Here is a 26775-nt window from a genome sequence, read left to right on the forward strand (position 1 = left end):
TTACCTTCCTATATATTACCTGCCAGATGTCCAATTCATTAAAAATGCATTTGAATATAATTTAAATAATTAAAATTCCATTGTAAAACATCCATAATTGTTTGCCAGAGGCCCTTGCTCACTAGAAATAATAATTTCCACTTGTTGTGGACGCTTGATGAGCTCAGGCTGAATAGTTCCAGTGTTGGAGCCAAAGTTTGCTTTAGTCACAGCCTGATGTTGCAATTAAGTTTAAGACCTGGGACTTTATTGCTCAGATGGGTGATCTGAGTTTTGTTACAAGGAGTATAACGAATTTCATCATTAGTTGGTAGTTTTTTATTGTCAGTTTCTGAAGTAACATGTGATTGGCTTTTGACCGCTAGTAAGATTGATGGAAAAGTTCAAAACACTGGAGACAAAGCCTTTCATTTTTTGCAACTGTAGTAACAATCAGATAGGATATATGTACTGATTAGTACAATTAAGGTTTCACCAGCAGAAGCCCTGCAGAAATTCCAGGAAAGATAGTACTCTCAATCTACTTTGATCAATCAACTGCTGTTGATAGGTATTTCTGTAATTGGGCTTTCTATCAGTACAACATAAATATACATATTAAAAATCAAGTATGCATTTAAGTCTGATTGACCACAATTATGAATTTAAGAATTTTCTAAATATAAGCTTAGAAGACCACAGTGACTGGTTCTTTCTATTGGGACCAAAGATAACAGAAATGCTAACGTTTTTCACATGACTGAGGTGCAAAGGTATAGCAGACATTTACTAGCAGTACTAATACTCAAGATGTGAAGAGAAGGAGCCAGAAGGAAGCTGCAAGGTTGCCTGCTGCTGTGCTGTGAACACTTGGCAGTACTATGTCAGACCTCGTGTAGGAGCCAAGGCCTTGTTCCTCTTTTCTGCATGGTAGATAAACTCCACAGAGAGGCATAAAGGCTGGATTATGTTCTGGAGAACATAAAGAAGGACTACAGAGCCCTGGGAGAGATCTGTTACAGATCACCTGATCAAGAGGACTCTGTGGATGAAGCACTCTATAGACAGATAGGAACAGCCTCACGCTCACAGGCCCTTGTTCTCATGGGAGACTTCAACCACTCTGACATCTGTTGGAGGGATGGTATGGCCCAGCACAAGCAATCCAGGAGGTTCCTCGATTGTGTGGAAGACAACTTCCTTCTGCAAGTAACAGAGGAGCCGACAAGGAGAGGTGCCATGCTTGATGTTGTGCTCACCAACAGGGAAGGGCTCGTTGGAAATGTGACCCTCCAGGGCAGCCTTGGTTGCAGCGATCATGAGATGGTTGAGTTTGAGATCCTCAGGACAGTGAGAAGAGCGTTGTGTCGTGGTTTAAGCCCAGTCAGCCACACAGCCACTCGCTCACTCCCCTTCCCCACCCTCCCCCCACTCCTGGAGGGATGGGGAGGAGAATCGAAAGAATGTAACTCCCATGGGCTGAGATAAGAACAGTCCAGTAACTAAGGTATAACACAAATCACTACTGCTACCACCAATAATAATAATGATAAGGGAAATAACAAGGGAAGAGAATACAACTGCTCACCACCCGCCGACCGATACCTAGCCCGACCCAAGCAGTGATCTAGCCCTTCCGGATAACTGTACCCAGTTTATATGCTGGGCATGACGTGCTGTGGTATGGAATACCTCTTTGGCTAGTTTGGGTTAGTGTCCTGTCTCTGCTTCCTCCCAGCTTCCACTCCGCCTTGGCAGAGCATGAGACTCACAAAGTCCTTGGTCAGAGTAAACATTACTGAGCAACAACTGAAAACATCGGTGTTATCAGTGCTGTTCTCAGGCTGAAAGTCAAAAACACAGCACTGCACCAGCTACTAAGAAGGAGAAAAATGACGGCTACTGCTGAATGCAGGACAGTGTGCAGCAACCTCACTGCCCTGGACTTCAAGACAGCAGACTTTGGCCTCTTCAGGAACCTGCTTAGTAAGGTTCCATGGGATATAGCCCTAGAGGGCAGGGGTGCCCAAGACTGTTGTGGTTTATATTCAAGGATCACCTGCTACAAGCTCAGGAGTGTTGCATCCCAACTAGAAGGAAGTGCAGCAGGAGGGCCTGGAGACCTCCTTGGATGGATAAGGAGCTGCTCAGGAAAATTCAAAGGAAAAAAGAGGCTTATAAAAGGTGGAAGCAGGGACAGGCGGCCTGGGAAGAATACAGGGATGTTGTCCGGGAAGCTAGGGGCCAGATTAGGAAAGCTAAGGCCCAGTTAGAATTAAACTTGGCTAGGGATGTGAAAGGTAACAGGAAGGGATTCTATAGGCACATTACAAGTAAGACAGCTTCCGGAGAGGGCCCATGTTGTCCCTAGTCTATCAGGAGAATTGGCTACTCTGGATTTGGAGAAGGCTGAAGTTCTTAATGACTTCTTTGCCTCAGTCTTCACCTGCAAATGCTCTGACCACACCACCCAAGTCTTGGAAGGCGAATGCAGGGACTGTGAGAATGAAGACCTTAGGCCCACTGTAGGAGAGGATCTGGTTCAAGACCATTTCAAGAACCTGAATGTGTACAAGTCCGTGGAACCTGATGAAATCCATCCGCGGGTCCTGAAGAAGCTGGCGAATGAAGTTGCTAAGCCACTGGCCATCATATTTGAAAAATCATGGCAGTCAGGTGAAGTTCTCGACAAGTGGTAAAAGGGAAATATAACCCCCATTTTCAAGAAGGGGAAAATGGATGACTCAGGGAATTACAGACCAGTCAGTCTCACCTCTGTGCCTGGCAAAATCTTGGAGCAGATTCTCCTGCAAGGCGTGCTAAGGCACATGAAAAACAAGGAGGTGTTTGGTGACAGCCAGCATGGCTTCACTAAGGGGAAATCCTGCCTAACCAATTCGGTGGCCTTCTATGATGGGGCTATGGAACTGATGGACAGGGGTAGACTGGTTGACGTCATCTACCTGGACTTGTGCAAAGCATTAGACACTGTCCCGCATGACATCCTTGTCTCTAAATTGGAGAGACATCAATTTGATGGGTGGACCGCTCAGTGGATAAAGAACTGGCTGGATGGCTGCACGCAAAGAGTTGTGGTCAATGGCTCAATGTCCGGCTGGAGACCGGTAATGAGTGGTGTCCCTCAGGGATCGGTGTTGGGACCAGTCTTGTTCAACATCTTTGTCGGTGACATGGACAGTGGGATTGAGTGCGCCCTCAGCAAGTTTGCCAATGACACCAAGCTGTGTGGTTCGGTTGATACACTGGAGGGAAGGGATGCCATCCAGAGGGACCTCGACACCCTTGTGAGGTGGGCTGATGCCAGCCTGATGAAGTTTAACCATGCCAAGTGCAAGGTCCTACACCTGGGTCAGAGCAATCCCAGGCACAGCTACAGGTTGGGCAGAGAAGAGATTCAGAGCAGCCCTGCAGAGAAGGACTTGGGGGTGTTGGTCAATGAGAAAATGAACATGAGCCGGCTTCAGTGTGCGCTCACAGCCCAGAAAGCCAACCATATCCTGGGCTGCATCAAAAGGAGCGTGACCAGCAGGTCAAAAGGAGGTGATCCTGCCCCTCTACTCTGCTCTCATGAGACCTCACTTGGAGTATTGTGTGCAGTCCTGGTGTCCTCAACATAAAAAGGACATGGAACTGTTGGAACAAGTCCAGAGGAGGGCCACGAGGATGATCAGGGAACTGGAGCATGTATGAAGTATGAAGTATAAGAGTATGAAGATAGGCTGAGAAAGTTGAGGCTGTTCAGCCTGGAGAAGAGAAGGCTGCGTGGAGATCTCATAGCAGCCTTCCAGTATCTGAAGGTGGCTTATAAGGATGCTGGGGAGGGACTATTTATTAGGGACTGTAGTGACAAGACAAGGGGTAACGGGTTCAAGCTTAAACAGGGGAAGTTTAGATTGGATATAAGGAAGAAGCTCTTTACTGTAAGGGTGATGAGGCACTGGAATGGGTTGCCCAGGGAGGTTGTGAATGCTCCATCCCTGGCAGTGTTCAAGTCCAGGTTGGACAGAGCCTTGGGTGACATAGTTTAGTGTGAGGTGCCCCTGCCCATGGCGGGGGGGTTGGAACTAGATGATCTTAAGGTCCTTTCCATCCTAACTATTCTATGATACAAGAGAAAGTAGAGCCCTTTTCAAATGTCTGTGTTCTGCTTTTCCAGCATCTTCTCCAAAATATGATAGAACAATGAAAAGACATATTCTAAACTCAAACCCCAGATACTTTGTCTAAGTTTTCCCCATCTGTGTCAACTACATAATTTTCACCTCTTGCTAATGGCTTTCCCTTGGTGACAGTAAGTGCTTTTGAGTCTATAGGTAACATTCAGCTGGAGACCACATTTGATTGTTAACATTTTCCACCTCCACTGCAACACAAAACTTGTGGTTTTGCAAAACAAAAAGCTAATTTAGTACCTAGAGAAAATAACAAAACTAGTGGGGAAAGCATTCACTAATCAAGACAAAATCCTGTCACCTTCATTACCACTTAACATTACTGTACTTTGAGAGCAGGTATTATTTAGTGTGAATAATGACAACAGAATCTCGGCTTGATTTCAGACGTTATTTCTGCATAATTTATTCAAAAGATAAATTCCCTAATGAAAGATACTGGATCCACTTTAAACTAACATTATTTAATCTGTAACTACTGCCTCAGGAATACCGTTCTAACTGCCATTTATCACTGTCAGTGACTTTTGAATTCCTGCTATAACCATGGTATCCCATTGGGTTTGTTTGTCTCAGGGAACATGTTTCTAGTTTGGCATGGCCCGAAAAAAGGAGGACAAAGCCTGTCATCCCCTAGAAATATATTTCAACACCCTCTGTGTGCTTCACCATAGAGGAGAGTAAGCCCATTCACTTCCTCATAGTTATTTCCAACACAATGCATTGTCTTTTCCATCTGAAGTCTGTAGAAGGTCTTCAGTTCCTTAATGCTTTCCTGCCCCTTTTTTTCTTATGAGTATCTATTTTTCATCACATTTCTTGCAAAGCTTGGAAAAGAATATAGATGCTTTGGCTCTCAGAGCTACACTTCTGTCAAAAGACCCATACTCTTCTTTACTATTAGAATCTAAGATTCCAATTAGGAAGCAAATGTACGTAAGAACATTAATTTGCAATTGTTTGAGTATGAGCACTAGGGAAACTGTTAGTTGTGTGCCCTAATCCACCATTTATTTTAGACAAGAAAAAGCTAGATTTGATTTAGGTAATGACTACAATATTTTGATGCCTTTTACTTTATGATGTCTGTTGCTGTACAGTAGAAGACTTTAAAGGCAAGTAAAATAAAAAAAGATAACTGGTTACTGGTAAGAAACTTTGTCTCCTCTCACTTTGTGAAGGCCCTCCTATTACTGTTCATTACAAGTGGCAAGATCTTCAGGCTCGCTTCTAGCAGGTTCCCATTTCTTTGTGTATTTTGGTTACAAATTCCAGACATAGCAGAGAACAGAAGCCTACATGGAGCCCCACCAGGACACTAGGACACAGCCCTAATGTCACATGTGCTGACTTCACCATCCTTCAGAGATGGCATACATCATCTCACTCATGCTGTGTACAGCCCTAGTACGAGGAAAGACTACAAGGAACATTTGTAGTTATGTTGGAGATATCAACCTCACTGACTACCACACAGCAAGACTGTCATTTTGATTGCAAGTCTACATGCAAATGTAGAGCACTCCCAACTCTGTGCATGGAAGCAATCACACCTGAGCCCTTCAAATGCAGAGACAATTATCCTAGCACCTCAACCAGCAGTCAGCATGGTGACCTGTCACGAGATCCACTATTATGTATGAGTAACACTGCATGGAAACGCTCATGTTTTGTGAGATCAGACACACAATAGGAACTGTAGTCAGATTTTTTTCCTCTTGCTTGAATAGTCTGTATCTCCAGGCAACAGGAGAGAAGGAGAGTACATAGAGCTTGCACTGTGATCTGAGTGTTTAATTCTTCAGACCTTGTCTTGGAAGGGAATGCCATGTATAATGAAATTCCTTTTTTTTTAAGCTAGAATGAGTTCTGATATACTCAGTCATGCCCTAACTTTCAGAAAACACAAACTCCGTTTTTCAGACAGTGAACAAGAGTCGCTACCTTCTCAACCAAGAGTTCTTCAATAGTAAATGAGTTTACTTTATGCCTTTACAAGCTTGCAAAATCTACAAGCAGATTTTCATGCACATACCTGATAGCCCACCGACATCCATCTTCTTTAGGTTCTTTGCCTCCAGAATGACGACAGTCAGCTTGCCAGCAGTAGGCACATAACGGAGGGAGAAGCAAATATCACCCAGTTTTTCTTGCTGTGAAAGCAAACAAGGCATGGTGTTATACTTGTGTAGTCTTCTGGTACCTCTTAAAAATGCAGTTTTGAAAGCTCCACAGAAAATGAACAGGATTACATCTCTAACTCCTACTGTTTAACAAAACGTTCAAATGGACAATACGAGATATCAAACACAAGTTGCCAGCTTAAATCCTTGATAACTTCAAGTCTGCTGCAGCAACTGGAGTCCACAGCAACTACCCTGCATGGAGGCAAATGACAAGATACGTGCTGGCTGCAAAATAACTTATACTGCTCAGCATTTCATCCCTGATAGTCGGGGTTTCACAAATACTGTCTGACTTCAAATAAAGTCATGACTATTTTTTTCCCAGGTTGTGTTTCAGCAGAAATCAATTAACACACATGCATAGACCACTATGGGACAAAACAGTAACGTGGGCGTTTCTCACCACACTTTGTCACAGAAGCAAAAAGTATTAAAACCACACAGCACAAACCATTCAGTATACATATAAAAAAGACTTGTCTCCTATCTAATGGGGAAAAATAAAAGGACAGACATAGACCAGGAAAGAACACAGTGCATCCCTCCTCATGTCAAGAACAGCTGGAAGGATTTGGTTTTGCCTTCAGCCTTGTAGCCCAACATCAGGGCTCCTGCCAAACGCAACCTTTCACCATTCATTTCTTAGTACATTCCTAACAGCCCCAGCAAAGAGGAAAAGGCTGACTTATGTTCAGAATGACAGGAACTTTGTTTTAAAAGGAGGAAAATAGATCTGAACTTGAAGACACAAAAGAGAGAATACGAGGAGAATACTACTTAGAAATGATCACTAGGATGATCAAGCTGCTTTTCTCCTTCCTTTCAGGTACAATGGTATCTCTAGGGGAGTAACAAGATTGCTTTTGAGAGAAGAGTAAGGTTATACTGAACAGTCCAATACAGCATTTCAGACAGCAATGATCCCCTTTCAAAGACAGTAGTTCTGGCATGTCTGTCTCTACAATTCATCCTGGCAGTAAAGTACATTCCGTAAAGCTGTATCTCTTTGGTTCTGAATAAACTTGAAGGTTGGTTGCTGAAAAGTTTTGGGGCTGTATCCAAGCTTTTTGTTAAGACACTAGGTAATTTTTTGCAGGAATTATGCATGTTTTCCCCATTCCACAAATGCAAAAAGAATCTGGCAATTTACCAGGTTTGAAGAGCCAACCTGAAAGAGGCGAAGTTAGAACCTTACCTAAAAAGCTGAGGAAGCACTCGTGAGGGCAACTGGCTCACATATTCATGGACGTAGTGGGTATTTCCTAGAGAAAAGACAGCCCATGTCCTAAGGACTTTACCATTCATGCAAAAGGAACCCAAATATTCCTTTCCAACTGGGAGCTCAAGCTTCCAAGTCATTTAAGAGAAACTAAACTTCATCCAGTAAACCAAGTTTTCAGCATCAGTTCTCTCAATGGCTCTTACACATAACCAGTTTTTATCCAGGTTTGGATAAGCTTCTGCATTATACCCATTTGAAGCATGCATGCCAGATACTCAGCTATACTTCAGAGTTTACATCTTCCTCCTTTATCAAAAGGTGTGTGAGCTTGTCTTAGAAGACATCTTGGGGATGCAGAATTCTTTGTTCCCAACAATGAATGGGCGCAGTACGTATTGAGAATGGTACCACGAAGTAACCCTTCCTTTTAGTTTTAAAAAACTTCAAAACTGCAACAATAACGCAATACCTATAATGTGACAGACTCTGAATTGATTATTACAAGTTGGGAATGAGGCCCAGGCATTGTAATAGATGTTTTTTAGGGAACTATCAGCTCAGTGCTCACCAGCAGACAGGAAACATACATAACACACATAGTTAGGAAATGCTCAGGGAGAACACAACAAAACAACTCATGGTTTTAAATGTGTGTATCACATAAAAATGCTGTCAGAATGCACAGGTGCCACTATCTTGAAAACTTACAGTGCCCTTCCCACCTCAAAAAGTGTATGGTAGAATTGGGAAAGATTCCAAGAAAAACAGCAGGAATGATCAAGGATATGACACAGCTTCTGCAGAAGGAGCAGCTAAGAGGATTAGGACTCAGCAGGCTGCAAAAGGGTTGTCGGGAAGCAGTATCTTAGAGATCTCTATCTGACCCAGGAGGGCTATAAGAACAGATCCTAGTATCAGAAAATTTACATTTTTAATTTGTACCTAACAGAAGATATCTTTCACAGCATGGACTGCCCTGTTGTGGAAGGACTTACTATTCTTCCATACTGTTATAAACCCCAGTGTAGATTCAGATCATGGAAATATGGATTTCAGCTGTGCAATCTGCATAGCTCATACTTGGCTCTAGCTGAGCCTGCAATGGCACGGCAACAGCAAAACATGCTCCTGTTTCACAAGTATTCGGATTTGGAAGTCCATAGGCCAGGCTAACAGTGAAGTTGATTTATCACTTGCAGCTTATTCAGAATGGAAGAAATCAATTGCTTATTGATTTGTGTTATCATGATTACAGCTCACCCAGCTGCCCAGTGTTCTCCACGGACACTATTACCTGGTATTCTTGGTTTAAAATAGCCTGGTTGATTCACAGGGCTCTGAATAAGACTGAAACAGGGTATACTTGAAAGCTTGTTTTAGTACTCCATCTTAGACACCTTTGTACTCACGTATCACCTGATATTTAAGGGCTCTGCACTCACTTCGAAATTCACTAGACAGAGCTTTGGTTTTAGCAGCACAGGAACTTTTATTCCCTTGTATTTATCAGAGATGTACCTCACTGACAGAATATCTAAACATCTATTTTTGAAGGTACTTTTAAATCAATACCATGCTTCTAATTGTTCCTTTGAGTGGATTTTTTTTTTTTTTTTTTTTTTATTTTTCTCCCCTTTTTTTTTTTTTTACTTGTGCTAAGACTAGAGTGTGTTTAGTAAGCATAAAATGGTGTTAGGATTGTTGTTTCTGATCTGAGTGCTTCAGCAGAGGCTGTAGGAGGTTCTTTACAAATATGTATGTAAATTGCCAAGAAGACCATCACCTCTCACCAGCCTTTCTCCATCTGTAATCATGTTATGCTTCTGTGCAAATACTGCAATTGTCTACATAGAAGAGTAATTTTATGGGAGAATTTAATGCATTTTAGGCTCTTTTAATGCCAATTTTAGCTGCAGGAAGCTTGGAGAAGAAGCCAGCATCATGTAAACTGACAGTTTTCCATAGATCACCAGCAAGCCATGAGAAATACAGCAGATGATGGGCTCATTCCAGTGAATAACTTGAAGAAAAAGCAGAAGTGCCTCTTTAAATGCCTACAGAATCACATTTAGTACTCTTTTGTTGCTATTAAAGTCTGCATTAGCTGCATTTCTTCAGTATTTCTTGTACTTTTAACATTTTCTCTTTGCATGACTGCCAAAGTTTTCCATTTCTAAGTTGTTTTTTTTTTTTTTTTTTTTTTAAATATATGTCAGGCAACATACTCCAAGTGGCAGCACTGAAATGAGGCAACAAAAAGCAATCACTAGAGGTGTGGTTTGCAGGAGATAATTACAAACCTCTGCAGGGCTACAAGGTACAGATGAGTGGCTTTGGTGCGGTGATTATCTCATGGAGGTGCCTTATTGTTATTATTAATTTCTTTCAGTCCTATGCATAAATAATTTACATTAGTAAATTACTTTGATCTCTGATGGAAACTGTAAGTTAGTGTTAGAAGCTTCCAACAGGTTCACAGACATTAACCTGTTAATGTATAATGCCTAAACACCAATCAAAAGACTCTCTCCATCTAAGCAACTTCATAACTTTACTACATTTAAAGAGGATGCAATGGAGCAGAACATAAATAACACAGTGCTGCTAACATTTATGCAGCTTAGAAAAGGCTATCTGAAGTCCTGTTGAGAACTTGGACTTATTAAAGGTGACTCTAAGTGGCTCCTGCTTGCCTCATTTTTCTTCTCGTATTTGTCAGTAGTAATTTTTGCCTCTGCAGACACTCTCCTAACAAGCTTCAGAGAAAAATGCTATTTATGCAGGTTACTCTCATTCACACTGCAGAATCTTTAACAGAGATATCCATTTTCTTACATTCTCCACATTTTTGTGGAAGATATGAGAAAGCTGATCTTTGTAGCTGACTTGGTAAAACAATACCAAAATAATGAGCCACAGAACCTTATGCTTTTCCTAATTGGAACTATGGTTCCAAAATAGCCAGTGGAGGAAGTATATAAACACAGAGAAGTGGGTTTCCAACTTCAATACCTGGTTTTGATTGTGGATATTTGCATAAGGCTGAGAGATACACAACAGGATGTGGTTTATGGGTGACTACCCAAAATACAATTTTTTCCCCAATGAATATTTACAGTGGAAATTCATAATGTTCATTGTATAGTTTTTGCACCAATCAAATGTTTTACAACTCTGCAGAGAGAACAGGGACAACATAAAGGTGGGTTATAAGGTAAATGAGGAGTCTTTCAGGAAACCCACGTAAAATTTAATGACAGAATCTCCAGTCCCAATTCTCACATCCATGGGCTTCAGACATTTCTGAGACCATTGCATTCTGTTTACACACAGAGATCTCAAATCCAACAAATTTCTTTTCTAGGCACACAAACCATAAATACACTAATCCGCTAAGGTGTCACAATAGTAACAGTAGCAGAATCACATGGATGCAGTAACGGATGACATAGACTGACCACAACTTCAATTAAACTACCACTGCAAATGTGCAGAATTGAAAAACCATAGACGTAGCTGGGACCTACAACTGGGAAAGTATTGCTCCTCCAGTCACCTAGGACAAACAGAGATCATACTGGGAAAAAGAAATACTGGTTTGTTGGGCTTCCTTTTTTTTCTTTAAACCTGAAATTTTATTGCTACAACAGCTGTCTTCAATATTACCAGCTTCCAAGGCATTGCACTTTTGATAAATACGTGGTTAAAGAACAAAGCAGAAAATTTCAGACCTGCAACAGGTATAGTCATTAAAGACAATATTTTACACTTGCGAATCAGGGACCAGATGACCTCACAATAGGAAAATGGTTCTGCCACAATTAGGCAAAGGAGTGGGAAGAGAGCAAGAAGCTTCTAAAACTCAGTTTGCAAAAACAGGCTAAAAAATAGATGGTGAAGCAGGGAAAGATAAGAATGAACTAGAAAGAAAAGCTGGAGCTAATGTGTCCCATTATTATAGCACTTTTGGCTACTATCACATGATTATATCTGCACACCAAGTACTGCTGTACCCCCAAAGTCTATGAACTACTTTTGGAACAAAGTACTGAGAGCAAACAGGACAGGCAGAGCTCTCCCCAGCAATTTCAATCAAAAGGTTGATTACACAAGTAGGTATTTCAGACGTTCAAAATGTTAACTACAAACCCAGTCAATATAAACTTAAGTACTTTAACAACTAAGCCATTAATCTGAGAAGCAGAATAATTCCTTTGCTGTCTAAAAGTATATAATGCCCATGAACAGAGCAGCCACACTGTTATACGGCCAGCAGTAAAGAGGTTCTAAATGCTTCCGGAGAGAAGGAAGAACCTTCTTCATGATTATACCTACTGCGATTTTGAAGAAAATATTTTAAACCAATAAAATATGAACAGACAAGTTCACTACTACTGCATGTTTCTTTATTCACAGGAATAATCCACTTGTTTTACAAAATGGAAATACAGAGTGTCTGTGATCACAAGTCTCTCCTGTTTGCTTTTACTAACATTATTTCAGAAACGTATTCATAGGTTATACCCTCTCCAAATGTGCAAACTTGGCCATAAAAGGAAGCTCCTGTTAATGTAAAGTGTTGGGTTACAAGCCACATAATAAGTAAATTAAGAAGCAAAGCAAACTGAAATAGGTTACAGCAGGAGATCTCGGAAGAAACAGAGGGTTCTGGAGGCAAAGATCCAGAGAGCTCGTTTTGGACACCACAAAAAAGGGACTAGCAGTGACAACAGGCTTAAGAAGAAATGGAAAGGAGACTGACACTGGGTGAACAGAGAACAGAAATGGAAGCAGAGGTCTATGAGTTAATTTTTAAAAGGGATTAGTTTTAGGGCAGACAGGGAGCTATCTTTCAAATTAAGAGAATTTATTAAAGGTATCAGGAGGTGGTATCTGTCGGGATGCAGTCACAGGATAAAGTAGGAGTGAGGAAAAGCCAAAAGAAACAGTTTAATTGCATATTCCTTTTGACTGATTTTCCTACTACAATCCTACTCTCTGACTCCTTTGTGATACAACTCTGTATGCCAGCATTACCTTTTACCTTTGCTTAAAGGGAACAGACCTAGCAGGATCTTCCTGTTGAAATAAAAATCTATTATTTGCTTCTACTTTCCCCCCCATCCCTCTGAACAGCACTACTTGACATAGATATTCTTCAAAAATCTGTCTTCTTATTGCAATATATACAGAAATGTAGTAAATCACATTTCTTTTTACTGCCCTAATGATGTAATATTCTCCAACACAATGGTAAATCGGACTTGAAAGTAAATTGGGCAGTATTTTGAACCAGTCAATGTTATTAAAAAATTAACAACTCAGGTTTTGTCAGCTTCCTCCTTTTAGTCCTTTTCATTACATTTTTAACTGTTTAGAGAAAGCATTTCTATTACCGCTTTCTAAAAAGCGGAGGACATGGAAAAAGAACATTGTTGTTATTAGTAGAAAATGACACATCACGATCATCAGTTTAAAAGCATTACAATCAGCTGCCTCTTGCAAAATGAGAAATGCTGTGGCTGAAGGCACTTGAAATCAAAGATTAGTAGAAATGCACTCTTTGATTTCCAGACAAAAGACTATGCTAGCAAACATACCAAGTTCTTAATTAAACAAGCAAATGAATTTCTGAAATCAATGAGAAAAGAAGGAATGAATTAAAAGAAATATACGTGTCTGGTTTTCTGTAATTCTGCCTACCCACAAATGCTTGCAGCTGGTTGTTCTGCTTTAATGAGTGCATCTTGCTCTGTTTTGCCACTTGGCTTCTCCTCAGCTCCTGCCCGATCATATTTCGAAATGTCACTCACATTTATACAGGCCAGTGCACAAACCAAAATTAATTTAACTGAATGGCACATTAATATTATTACTTTTGACAGCATGGAAAACTTATTAACTATAGCATTGTCACAAGGCTAGTGAGCAGCCCCAGTACAATATTGAAAGGAAATGTAATACACTTGAAAGATTTTTTTTTTCTTTTTTTTTTTGGCTTATCAGACACCATGAGAAGTCAAATCATGAAGCTTTTCCATAATTACTAGAGTATTATATCTGCATTGCAGTCACTCTACAGAAAGTCCTTCTCCTGCGATAGGGTACAGGAAGTCACAGTACAGCACCCTTACTTGCTCTGAAAACACCTCTTGTAATAAGTATGGGCGCCTTAATGCTTAGTTAATGTAGTTTCCACTACTAAGGGTGTCTTAATTTCAAAAAGCAAGTGACTCCAAAGTTTGAGAATGGAATTGCAGCATATATCAGAAAATATACAGGATTGGCAGGCAGCAAATTATAGTAACTAAGAATCAAATCAATTAGTGATTCCTTACTTGTAAGATGTACCACTGAATATGGTACTGTATTAAAAACCTGGCACGAAGAGAGTCCTTGCTACAATGACCATATATTATTGGCTGATGAAAGCCAGAACAGATTAAACAAACCAGTGAGTGGGAATAGTTGGCATAATAGCTGCTGAAATTCAGCAACCACAGGGAAAGACTATGAGGTGAATTCAGTGCCTCCATTACTGAAACCATACAGTATATTTCTATTTGTTCTGCAAGAACCACAAAGGGAAACTCAGAGAAATTTATGGGTTACCTTTGTAGACAGCTATCTTCTTCCCTTTTCTCTGTAACAAGACAAAAAGAACTTGCACCTTGTACCAGTCTAGATACATTATATATAAATGGCTCTTTCTGCAGTGACACTAGCACAGTCTGATTCACTCAACTCCTGCAGATAGATGTCTTCCTTTCTCTTGTTTCTTGCTTGCTGCAACACCAGTCCAGCTTTCATGTTCCTCCATCATATCCCCCAGCTCCCTTCCATGACCCCAGTTGTGAACCTCACACAGTACAGCAGCCTCCTTCAGAATGTCCTAAATTGGCAATTAGGCAAAAGGCAGCATGTGACATTGTTCTGCTGGTTAGCTAAAGGCAAGCCAGCAGAACACATGAGGGTCTGGCATGTTCTTAAGGGTTTCCACTGAACAGGGCAAGAATCTGATTATCCTCTTTAAGGCAGTACTCTCCATTATATTTACAGGAACCTTCTTACCATGCTCCCCAACTTCCAGGGCAGCATACAACACGATTCTGTGTGAAAACTATCTTATTCCTTTATTTCACAAGGAGACAACTTCTTGTGAAAGAGGCAGATCAAGATCCCCACTGCACTGCAACCACAGTGGTGACCTAGAAAAAAACTGCAGACAAGGGGACTGCACAGCAAAATAAAAAGGAACTGGATTTGCTAATGGGAAAATCACAGACAGCTGATGCAAGTTAACAGTTGACAGGTGAAGTCTTGTTAACAAGACAGTTCTTCACCTGTAATTCATCAAGATGAAGAAGACTTTCCTTCATGTATAATTTCACACAAGTCAATGTCACCTTTTATTTCTATCCATTGTTTCTGTGCTACAAGCACAGACAAGATTTGAAATTCATTTCCATATCATTGCTCTCCGTTTGGAAAGTTTTTTATATTGTCCTCTTTTACTAATTTGTGTACTGGAGATTTTTCCGGAGTATCAAAACTGCCTAAAAATATGCAATGGGGTAAAGGATATGCAGCTGGAAAAGCGGCAAGCTGAAAACTCTCAGAAAAGCTCAGAGCCACTCTTGTTCTAGTGCTTCCTAGTTTCAGGGAAGTCAGAAATACGTAAAACACTCTCTCAGATAATTTCAATATTTTTGTCTTTGGTTCCAGTTGAAATGAAGAAGCTAATACATGCCTCCCTCTGCAACACCCTGCATTAAAAGTTTTCAGTTCAGCTCATTAAACATTTGTGCTCAGTTCAAGAAGAGTTCCTTCTAACTTGTGCTATGTATTGAAATCTATACTTTTCCTTACCAGGCTCTTATCAACTTCTTAAACTAAGAATTCAAAAATCTATTTTTATGAAACTACTGAAACATATTCAAGCTTTTAGATAAATACATACTAGCAAAGCCCTCTTTTATTACTCCACTTCCTTCCAAAGTGAAGGCTATTTCACTTTGAAAAATACTCTTAAGACATTCTTTAGGAAGACAAGACAGCTTATCAAAGGTCACCATAGCAATCAGTACCACACATTGAATTTCATTAATCTCTTCAGTATAAAGGAAGAGGTCACCGCAGTCATCTATAAAAATCTAGGAAAGTAGACTGCACTTATCATGAGATCTCTGGCTCAATGATGTTCATTTTTAATAAATCTTAGACCACAAGGGAAATTCCAGGAGACTGGAACAGCGCTAATGTTATGCCCATCTTATTAAAAAAAGGCCAAATGGGATGAAGGCAGTGCCTATCAGACATTTGCCATCTATCAGACCAAGAGGAAACAAAAGAAGAACTCATAAAAGTTTGTACTGAAGTTGATTTAAAGGACATGAAACATAATTAATGTGAAGTCACATGGTTTTATGTAAAACAGGTCTTTTCAACTAAAATCAGATTCACTTTTTAATGACATTGTAAATTTGATTGATGAAGGGAAACAGACAAATATTTTTATTTTTCTGTTCAAGGTCTACTTCTGTTTTTATAGATCTGGAAGATGTTTGTGCTGATAAAGTAAGCAGGTGATACAAAAATTACCATAATGGTAAATAATAATGCAACAGGTTGGTCAGAGAGAAAGTGCTAAATCACTTTGCTGCAAACAGTCACACAGAGTACATTTTCATATAGCCTAAAGCAAAAATTCTATATCCTAAGACAAAGAACTCAAGACTATTTCAAGTATCTCTTCATCAGGACATATATTTTACAAGGCAGTGCCTCCTGCTGAGGATTTAGGGTCATAGCTACAGGCTACAGACCATGAACTGCTAGTGTCGTGCTGCACAAAACATTCAGTAGTAGAAGTGAGCAGAAGTAGCTGGTGACTTTGCCTGTCTTGCAAAGATGTAAAGTACACTGCACACAGTTCTTGTGTATATCTATTTTTTTAAGATGCTGAAAACTACAAAGGAGGTAAAAAGATGCAAGTCCTACTGGAAATAATGGAGAAGAAGCCTGATTGTAAAAATCATAGCTTTCTGAAAAGAGGATCAGAAGTGAATTGATTGTGCTGCATAAGTACTGTAAAGAAGAGGAAGCATGGTGTATTAAATGGCTTGAATCTACTGAAGAAGGCCATAACAAGCATCAATGACTTGGAGTAGAATCCAGTAACATTCAAATCATAAATAAAGTACACATTTTTAACAGAGAGATAGAGTAACTGCTGAAGTTATAAGGGATGTGTTATTTTCTCCATCTACTGATGTCTTAAAATCAGTAACTTCCAAACTCTTTGGGTTTGAAGACCTTCTAAGAGTTTTCTAGGTAAGGTACAAAGCTGCCTGTAATGAATGCTCATTTATTGTCACCAGCCCCCTCTTCATATCCTTTGTCATTAAGGTCTCACACAAAATTTTCCAGTGGAATTTCCACAAAATTCTGATTAGATGGTATTAAAATGTCATAGGAGACTTGGTTTTGGTGAATTTATACTAAAACCATGTAATACTGAAAGTTAGGATGCCATAAGGAAATCTGAGCTTTCAGAGTTTGCAGTCTATGGCCATGCAGCCAGGACAAGATGCCAGGGGCTGAGAATCAGAGGGTTTCTAGCTCCTTGCTCTAAAATCAAGCAAGATCTAACTTCCAAGCTTGTTAGGGGGTTTCCTTATGCCACCTTTCTCCCAACTTGGCACAGAGTTGTGCCAGGAGGAGACATTACTGTCTCCTGAATGTTGCCTGTTCTCTGGACTGAGTTTCATTACAGGAGGTTCTTTAAAATGTTCCCTGAAGAGCTAAGAGTCCTCCAGATTTAGGGCAGACTACCTCACTTCAGTTAGAAAAATACCCAATTTGATAGGATATATCAAGAAATAGAAAATATCAAGAAATATTTCTATTTTTTGATAGGAAATAGAAGTGTTTCTAAACAAAACAAAGGTTTTTGAAATGGAACCTTTTACCCCAGAAAGAAAAAGTTAATGTTAGCTAGTCTAAGCTCAATGCAAATAAAACAGATCAGATTTAAAAAGCTGTCATCCTCAGCAAGTTGTAAAAGCTCATTTAGTGGTGCCTTCTGGCAACAAACTTAAGAAATCCATGAACAGGTGGGCTAAAAAGACTAAGTGGCATGTCCCAATGTTTATACACAAGATATTCACAGCTTTGTATGTAGTGATTGTGCTTGAAGGCTAGTTTTCACGAGAGGGAACATATAAACAGGAAAGTTTTAGAGCCTTAGATTCTTACATAATGCGACCAGTGTTTGTGCTCATGGGAACTTATACCAATCGTAGAACTCTACAGCTGAAATCCAAGCAGGAAGCCAATATTCCCAAGTCATTCTGGAATATACGATTGCTGCAGCAAATCTACAATCTGGTCTTGTTTACAATTATCATATGTTGGAAAATACTAATTTTTGATTGTATGTTTTTTAATCATAGAAGCTGCATCTTTCAATACACAATATGTGCATATTTTTCGTTTAGGCTGATGGATAAAACTCAAAGCATACAGCTCTCCACTAAGAAAATGTCCAACAGTTTAGTATCACAGACAAACATTCTATAATCATGTCATTTAAGAGATTTTATATGATTTAATGATTTAAAGGGAATGTAGAAAAGTATCATTCTGTATCTAGAGAAACACCATCATTTACTATATCAAGTTGCAATGAGACAAATTTGTCCTCACTGTAAAAAAAAACAAGAATGGGGAAGCATGCACATATTTGGATGTGTCCTGGGTTCAGCAGTAGCAGTCACTTTTTCTCCTTCTTAGTAGCTGGTGCAGTGCTGTGGTTTTGACTTTCGGCCTGGGAATAATACTGATAAAGCCGATGTTTTCAGTTGCTGGTCAGAATGTTTACCCTGACCAAGGACTTTGTGAGTCTCATGCTCTGCCAGGGAGGAGGAGAAGCCGGGAGGAAGCAGGGACAGGACACCTGCCCCAAACTAGCCGAAGAGGTATTCCATACCACAGCACGTCATGCCGGGGGATGTAGAAGGGAGAGTTCCCGGAAGGGCTGGATCACTGCAGGGTTGGGGCGAGGTACCAGTTGGTGAGCTCTTGTATTCTCTTCCTTGTTATTTCCTTTATCATTATTACTATTAGTGGTAGCAGTAGTGATTTGTGTTATACCTTAGTTATTAAACTGTTCTTATCTCAACCCGTGGGAGTTGCATTCTTTTGATTCTCCTCCCCGTCCCTCCAGGAGCAGAGGGAAGAAAGGTGGGGGGGGGAAGTAGACTGCGTGGTTCTAATTTGCGGCCTTGGCTTAAACCTCCACAGGATGGTACAGGTAGGTACAGATGTGTTTTTCGGAGGACTTTAATGCATTATCAAAACCAAGTTAATGTTTAAGGATGATATAAAAAGAAAATGCAGGGATGGAAATCTACTATGACAAGAAAAATGACAGGTTAGAGATGTGCTGTGGAAGAACTGCCGCTTTTACTTTGTGTCACGGACCTGCAATGCTTGTACCTATTTTCTGTACAATAAGTAGGAGCAAAAAAATCAGAGTAATCAAAATTAATTCAAATGACCCACATTTCCTGTAAAACTTGCTCACTCTAAAACATCACAGAAAATTCATGTTTGGCCTGACTGATTAATGTGAATGCCTGAATGAGTAAAAACACTTTCAGCATAATCTTCTGCTATCTAATTCTGGGCTGGGCATTAACGGACAGGGGATGTCAGCTGCAGACTTTGGAGCACTCACATGAAGATGAGCTGCTTCCAGTTTTGAAGGCTGAGACGGACTTCATCATCAAAGAACTTCCTGTTAATTTTCACAGTTACTGAAGAAGATATGCAAAAAAACAAAGGTGAAATAACTAGATTCCAGAAAGCCCAGGCATTTCTGCTCCATACTCAGGTCTACATGTCATATGTGCACATACACACAGAGTAAGAACATTCTGAGAAGTGAGGAGATGGAGTGACCTCTGGTCACCACAAATACTAAAAAGCAAAAGGAACTTTAGACTGGAGGCTAAAAAGTGTAACTTAACAATTAAGTGACTCAGATGTACAGAATGATGGTAGAAGTTACACAAAGAAAACCTCAAAAACTAAAAGAGTAAGAAACTGAGAGACCAGTCAACATTTTATGATTTTCTCCCTTTTTGTTGCCAGTGCTATGAAAATCTGGAGAGACAGAGAGAGAGAGGAGAGAAATGGTTTAATTTTTAGACAGTGGCACCATTCTGGGAGTAAAATTCCTTGCTATTGGCATTCTAGATGGCAAAGAGGTTAGAAAAATTTGAATTGTATAACCCAAGCATTATAAATGTTCATGCTGAGATAAGTACAGAAAAGCATCTGCATATATCTTGTTAATCTCTTTAAGTTTTAGGTGGATATAGTTACCTATAAACATACAATAATATTAATATTTGCTCTGATCTGTGTGATTGGAAGTGAAATACTAGCCACAATTAGTCCTTCAAAAAGAACTGTGTGTATGCTGTAGACTGCAAGATCTTAAAAACTGGAAATGTCACCTCTCCATTAACTTACAAGAGAAGAATACATAAAATCCGGAAACAGAGACATTCTGTGAAATGTTTTTTTTCCTGCAAGTTATTATTTTGTACAACAGCATCCTGCCCAGACTGAATTAGACATGAACAAGAGAAAAAGGCTATGCTATTTCACAGGTTTTTAGAATCTAATTTAAATCATCATGTTTCTCTAGTCAGGATGGTAACAGTCACAGAGTAAGCTGCAGAAGACCACGGAAAAGAAAGAGGAAAGAAGTACAGGGTTGATTGCACTGAGACCATCCAGCTGCATCACCTGTAATACACCAACAAACATCAGTCAACGTAAGGAGTTTCTCTGGCCCTTGGTGGAAGGCTGAGTTTCATGACACATTTGAAGAGGTAACCGTAGGAACGAGCTATCACTGCCTATCATCCATTAAGCCTAGAAATAAGACCTGGTAATATATCCTAAATTCATGTACTCTACCTTTTAAAATATTAGCATAAAAAATTAAAAGCCTAAGACCACCAAACTAAAAATACATTATTATGTACTAGATTCTAACTGTGATTTCTCTAAAAGAAAGGTATTTGGCACTAATTCCTGTCACATGTACAACACAAAGTGCTTCAAATGCCAGTTAAGCTCATTGTTGAACTATACTGAAACACAACAGGCTCTGAAAAGAGGTTAAACGGTTACTATGGTAATCCCTGACATGGTCTAAATTGGTGTTTAAGAGCTGACAGAGGAAAAAAATGAAGAAAATGGCTAATCTCTTTATTTCTCCAACCACTATTCCTAAATCTTTATCCTTTTCAAAAAATAAATCTTTTTCTGATGCTTCTGTAAACCAAGATCTTTTAGTTCTACATGGAGTGGGCACAACAAAGTGAGGAGACCAGAGAGGCAAACTATGCTTCAACCTTTTAGCGAAAAAGCTGCTTTCTTCTTTGTGACAGCTGCTCTTTCCTTCTGACTGTTAAAAAGCTGGTCTCTGCTCTGAAGGTCCTTGTAACAACACTTATGATGGAGTATTTTGATACAGCCATCTTACAGCTTCCTTTAGCTCCTGATCCTGGTTTGTAACAGCAATCAGACAACAATTTTTGTCACTGCTGGTTTGCAAAGGGAGGGGAGAAAGGGAAACAGGTATTACCCTAGACTATTGCAAAGCTTCTGCCTAGAGTCCCAGTGAGAAACATAATCTCTGCCTTTGGATAATACATTCACTGATGCCTGTAGTCAGAAAAATAAGCAAGTAATGCCAGAGTCCGTGTGGAGAACAATTCAGGAAAATTTCATATATAGCATTTTCTGTGTCCCTTCCACACTCATCAGCTGATTCTGAAGATGCATTTGCTATCCCTCCATATTACAGTCTTATAACTGCAAGTATTCCAAGATTATGGCTGTATTCCCTGGAACTCTTTCTGTAGCTTCTATCCAAAACATCTCTTTATACTGTAGCTTTAGTGCTTTCCACTTGGAATATACTTCAACCCATGCAAACGACTGATACATCAGCTATCTGACTTAATCACTTGCAGTTACATGGAAAATACTTCCAGCATCTAAGTGATATAAATTCTGCTTAAGCCTTCTTAAGAAGAAGTCTAAGATGATTTCGATCCCTCTCAGCATCTTTCTCAGAAACCTTTAAATTGAAAACACCATTCAGAACATGGCTTTCCAAATGCCACTGTGTGTTTTGCATCCAAATCCAGTATTTTGAACTCCTTGGCTGGTCTGGCCTCTTTCCTCTCTTAAGCATTGCAAAATATCCTATACTGGAGCAATAACCTCCCACACAATAACAGTAAGAGGCAGAGGTGAGGAATTCCTTCAGCCTTATAGCTTTCTACAAGATCTATAAGAATATAACTTATAATATGCCTTATCTAGAATAAACATTAATATAATTATTATTATTTCTTGTATGGATCATTAGATCCTTAGGGCCAAGCACGGAATCTAGTTTGTCAGCACAATTTAATCTCAAGACACCCTTCCACACTTGAAAGACAAATAAGTATGTTTTTGACAAACAAGCAATACAATATTTTCTGATCTCAGAATGAATACTGGCCAGAAACAGAAGGGCCCCAGCAGAGACTGAATTTAACACTATCACTGAACAAATTCTTGTTTACTGTCCTCTGCATTTGAATTCAATATCTGTAAAGTCAGACAGTCTGAGATGAATGAAGGCAAGTTCCCTTTTGATTTCAAGTCAGCCAATTACATTCTTTTTGTTATAACACAAGAACGCTTCTGACCTCCTAAGGTAACAGTCTCTTCCAGAGGGAGTCAAGAAAGAGAATTCTCAACAAAGGTATATAATGGAATGTCAGCAGTTTGAGTATGAAAGGCAAGAAAAGAAATGCCTAATTCTAATAGCCTGAAACAGTACCGTAACTGCTCTACTTGAGTCAGATGTAGTATCTTTAAAATCACAACAGTTTAACATCCTCAATTTCAAGATAAAACATGTCTAATTAACTGCTGATGAATTTCAAATCAGGCTTGCTTATTCTCAAACTTAAGAACTACTCCGTTGTTCCCTGTCTCACTATCAAATTCAGTTCCTTTGCAGGATAGATGCTGCTCTTACAAAATTGAACATGAGTTCAACATTGAGCATTTACTGTGTGGAACTCTGCCACCAAACCTGAAAATTAACCCCTCCTTAGATTTACCACTTTCAAGTTTTAATTTGGTGTAAGAAGTGAACTTGAGAAAACTTGAACACCATGCAGAAAACATACTGATCCAACATAATAAACAGCTAAATAAAGGAGACCTCACTTTTTAAAAGTTGTCTGACATTGACAGCATCTCCATAGGGATAATGATACTTCCGTTTGCAAAGCACTATCTGTGCTATCTGCAAAGCAATATAGGAACTAAGTATTATTATTAGAGATGGAAAAGTCTTATTAGATCATCTATCCATCTCTGATGTAACAGAAAATGACAGTGATTTGCTGCTGTGATTTGACAGTGGCATTTGTAAAAATGTCCTTTTTTCCTTAACTCTCTGCAAGTTTCAGTGCTGAGGATTCAATAAGCTGGACAGCCTACTAACTTTGTCAGTCTCCACTTCTACGAAGCATACTGAGATATTAAATACATTCATTTCAGGCTCACACTTCCATCTTCTTCCTTCAACTTTAATTTTTTGAAGAAGAAGGAAAGAACAATCCTCATAAATATAGCACGTCAAACTTCACAGAATTGGTACACTCCCCAGGTGCAGACCACTTGCATCTCACTCCTTTGCAAGGCAGTAATGTAGCATCCTTCCTGCTTGGGATTGTGCATCATGTAGGAGAGAAGCTGTTGCTCATCTTGCTGGTGTTTTCCAGCAGACTTCTAACTCAGAAGCCATCACAATATACCCATCACAATCACAAAGTGATATGAGCACGCCTCCATCACGTAACCTATACAAAGTGGATGCCTGATCAGACAACGCATAGAGTCTTACGTGCTGGCAGTCATTAGAGGTCTGCAGAGCTCTTGGTGGTCAATACTGGCAGGTTGAAGATCCTCCTCCTCATGGAATAAGGCTCTGCTTCTCCATCAGTTTCAAGAGAAAGAATTGCTTCTGCTTTTCCTTATACTCCCTAAAATGTCTCAGAATATTTGCCGTAACAGGTTTTCAATTTAAGTGCCAATATAGCCAAATGTCTGGAGGGAAATCAGTTGAAGTATTCAGAAGATGACTCTCAATATGATTCACACTGCTGTGAGGAAAGAAGAGGACTGTCTAGCCTTCTGTACTGGAATGATAACAGATATTGGATGCAGTGTTACTCAGATAAAGTTAATGGCAGTGACATCTGGTAAATGATATAGAAGAGTAAACTCCTATCACCTGATTTTTAACACTCTGTGCCCAAACTATTATATGTCAGACTTGGTAAGAGTGAATAACCTTTCAGTATCTACCTCTCTTCCCTCCCATGCTCTCAGTCATATGAGACTGAGGGACTGCTACATAAATCACCTCCATATATTCACAAAAATAGCAGAGCTAAAAGCCGCCAGTGAAAAAGGATTCAAAGTATTGGCCTCCCCAACATTTAGCAGTCATTGTACAGACACATTCTGAAAGCCTTCTCACAGACATAACAAATGCTTACATAAAGCCTGGTACCTTCAAAGTGTTTCACCAGCATAAATATATTAATAAGACCTTTCTGGTAAGAGAATGCAGTGTCAGAGAGATGCCATTCAAATGGCCGGGCTCTTAGAGGTAGAGCTTCAAATATTTCATTAAACCTTCATCCTCTGCCATCAATGTCAAGCCCATTTAGAAAAAAAGATGGAAAGTACAATGGAACTTTATGAGCAAAAAGAAAAGTAACTGCTCGTAAAATGATTTTGCCCTCTATGATTGCAGTGTTAATTAAATTGTATATTCTGTCATGTGCATCAACTGAATTCAACACAAAGTGAAATAAAAATAACATTTTTATACTCAGTTTGACTGTTGCCACATCAATGGTTCTTTCAAAGAGACTGATGACAACTGCCACTGATGTGCTTTGGTATACATCTTGTTTAGGGGTCATAATGAAAACAGAAAGGATAGTCTGGCATATGACACTTAATTAGAAACCTATTTAGAATTTCAGTTAGCACTAGGTTGTTAAGAACTGACAAACTTACCTAAGTGCTGAAAGAAATAAACCATGTCATTCTTCAAATATTGTAGACCACATACAGACGCCCTCTTCAATGATAAATTCATTAAGCAATTGTAACATGCAGAATAGTCTACAAAAGCTACTTTTGTAGCAATAGAATTATGTTTGTCATACATTTTTGGATGAAAACCAGTTGCTTAGGTTTTAGTTTGGGGTTTTTTTAACCATGTTTTCTTACAACCAGTGAGCCAGAACATCATACCATGTTTGTGACCATTACCAAGAGACAGGCATGTGTTTGTTGCTACACAGCTGGCACAGGTAAATCATGTTAGCCTATGTATGTATAGTACTGTATTTGCTAATTCTGAAGCCAGGCTTCTTCGTGGTCACAGCTGTATCTGCTGTGAATTCTGCAAAGTCAGCTGATAACAGGTTTATGGAGATAGGACCTTTCTCATCCCTCTCTGTGCCCTATTCTATGCACTAGAATTTGGCGTCTATATTGCAGAGCAGGGGCTGGAACACCAAAGATGGTGAGGTACCTGGCAGTAGTCAAATATGGAAAAATGAATGACATTTCGTGTGAAACAGCTCCCAGACTACTGACAGACTCTTAGTTCTTTATAGAGATTTATTTTCCAAACTGGGCTAAGCAATCCTCTGAATTAGGCTTACCGTATATATGACGGAAGTAGAAGTTCCATAACAGAGCAAAAATAAGTGAAGACCTTTTCGATTAGAAATGCTTAGCCTACCTACATCTGGTTTCTGGAGTAACTGGTTTCTGTGGGTTCACTTTTTGTTTGTACAGTGAGCTCAGGAGCTGGTGTAGAAAAGCTACAACGAGTATATATAAAAATAAGATTAACAAAGAGTCCAACTAACCTGAATTATGATATATTCTCATATTTATGGGATACCTTGCATGCTTGTGAGCATAAAGATGCAAAAATGAAACAGGAGACCTCCTGTATTATGAAAAAAAATATCTAGAGAGTTTGTGTAAGCAGTTTTCCATGGTGAATTCACAGGATGATATTGCCTAGGTTCTTATATAATATATAATAAGAAAAGAAATAAATAAAAAAGCCACACATAGGTATCAACTTCAAAAAGGCTCTATAAAAATCCTACAAATATGACAGTGTTTTTTCTGCAAATTTGGAGAAAGGTAAGGGCAGAGGCTCAAATGGGAACTAAGAAAAGCAACTTTCTTCTAGCTGACATGACTCTCATGCAAATACATTAGAATTGACAAATGACAAACAGATATAAAAATATACACCCATCAGTTCACTTGGGCTTTGAAAACACAAATACTGTGCAACCCAGATTTAATCTCTACTGCAAACTATTCAAAGCGCCTGTAATACTGTTCTAAGATCCAAATACTTTAAGAATAGTTTATTTTTATTACCCCATTCTGTTCTAATAAGGACTTACTTCCAAGTCAGAATGCATTTCTGGAAGTAGCTCACACTGTTCATTATCTATTTCAAGCAATGTTATCATTGTTTTCTATTAGCAGGACATGAACCTTATGACGCAACCAAGCGACTGAGTCAGGTCCTACTGTGGATGTGAGCTAGAAAACTCAACAGGCATATGTTCTGTGTCATAAGACAGATGAAACCCTACACTGATTTATACCATGTTATCAGTCAGTTGCATATGGGTATATCATTGCTTATATGCTAGAAGCTTAAAGTTACACCAAAAAGGTAAATTTTCAATTTCTCTTTGTGTAGTATTTGGCTTATTTTATGTGTTTTGAAACAGAAGAATATGAAACACTTTAAGATCACACACAATAGTGCAATAAAAGTCCAATTCCATACTTAATAAAGTTTGCAAAGATTAATACACTGCAGTTTCACATTTCTAGCCTTCCGGTATGCTGAGGCCTTAAAGGAACAGGGCCCTTGAACTGCAAACCTTTTATCTTTTTTTTTATTTTCATCCTTAGCTATAAGAGTGGAAGGAAAGTGCCCCACATAGCATGGGTACCATTGCATACGCAGTAAGAGCAC

General features: G+C 39.4%; 1 protein-coding gene across 2 annotated transcripts in view; it reads right to left on the reverse strand.

Moving 5' to 3' along the window:
* SYT1 (synaptotagmin 1) overlaps positions 1-26775 on the reverse strand; it is a gene marked incomplete at both ends in the record, with an annotated part of 131240 nt that overhangs the window by 47997 nt on the left and 56468 nt on the right. For both annotated transcript variants that reach the window (XM_080638924.1, XM_080638923.1), the window contains one exon: positions 6208-6325. In XM_080638924.1, the coding sequence (XP_080495050.1) occupies positions 6208-6325 (118 nt within the window). The remainder of the gene's footprint in view (positions 1-6207; positions 6326-26775) is intronic.

This window comes from Psittacula echo, assembly GCF_963264785.1.
Source record: "Psittacula echo genome assembly, chromosome: 1".
Lineage (NCBI taxonomy): Eukaryota > Metazoa > Chordata > Aves > Psittaciformes > Psittacidae > Psittacula > Psittacula echo.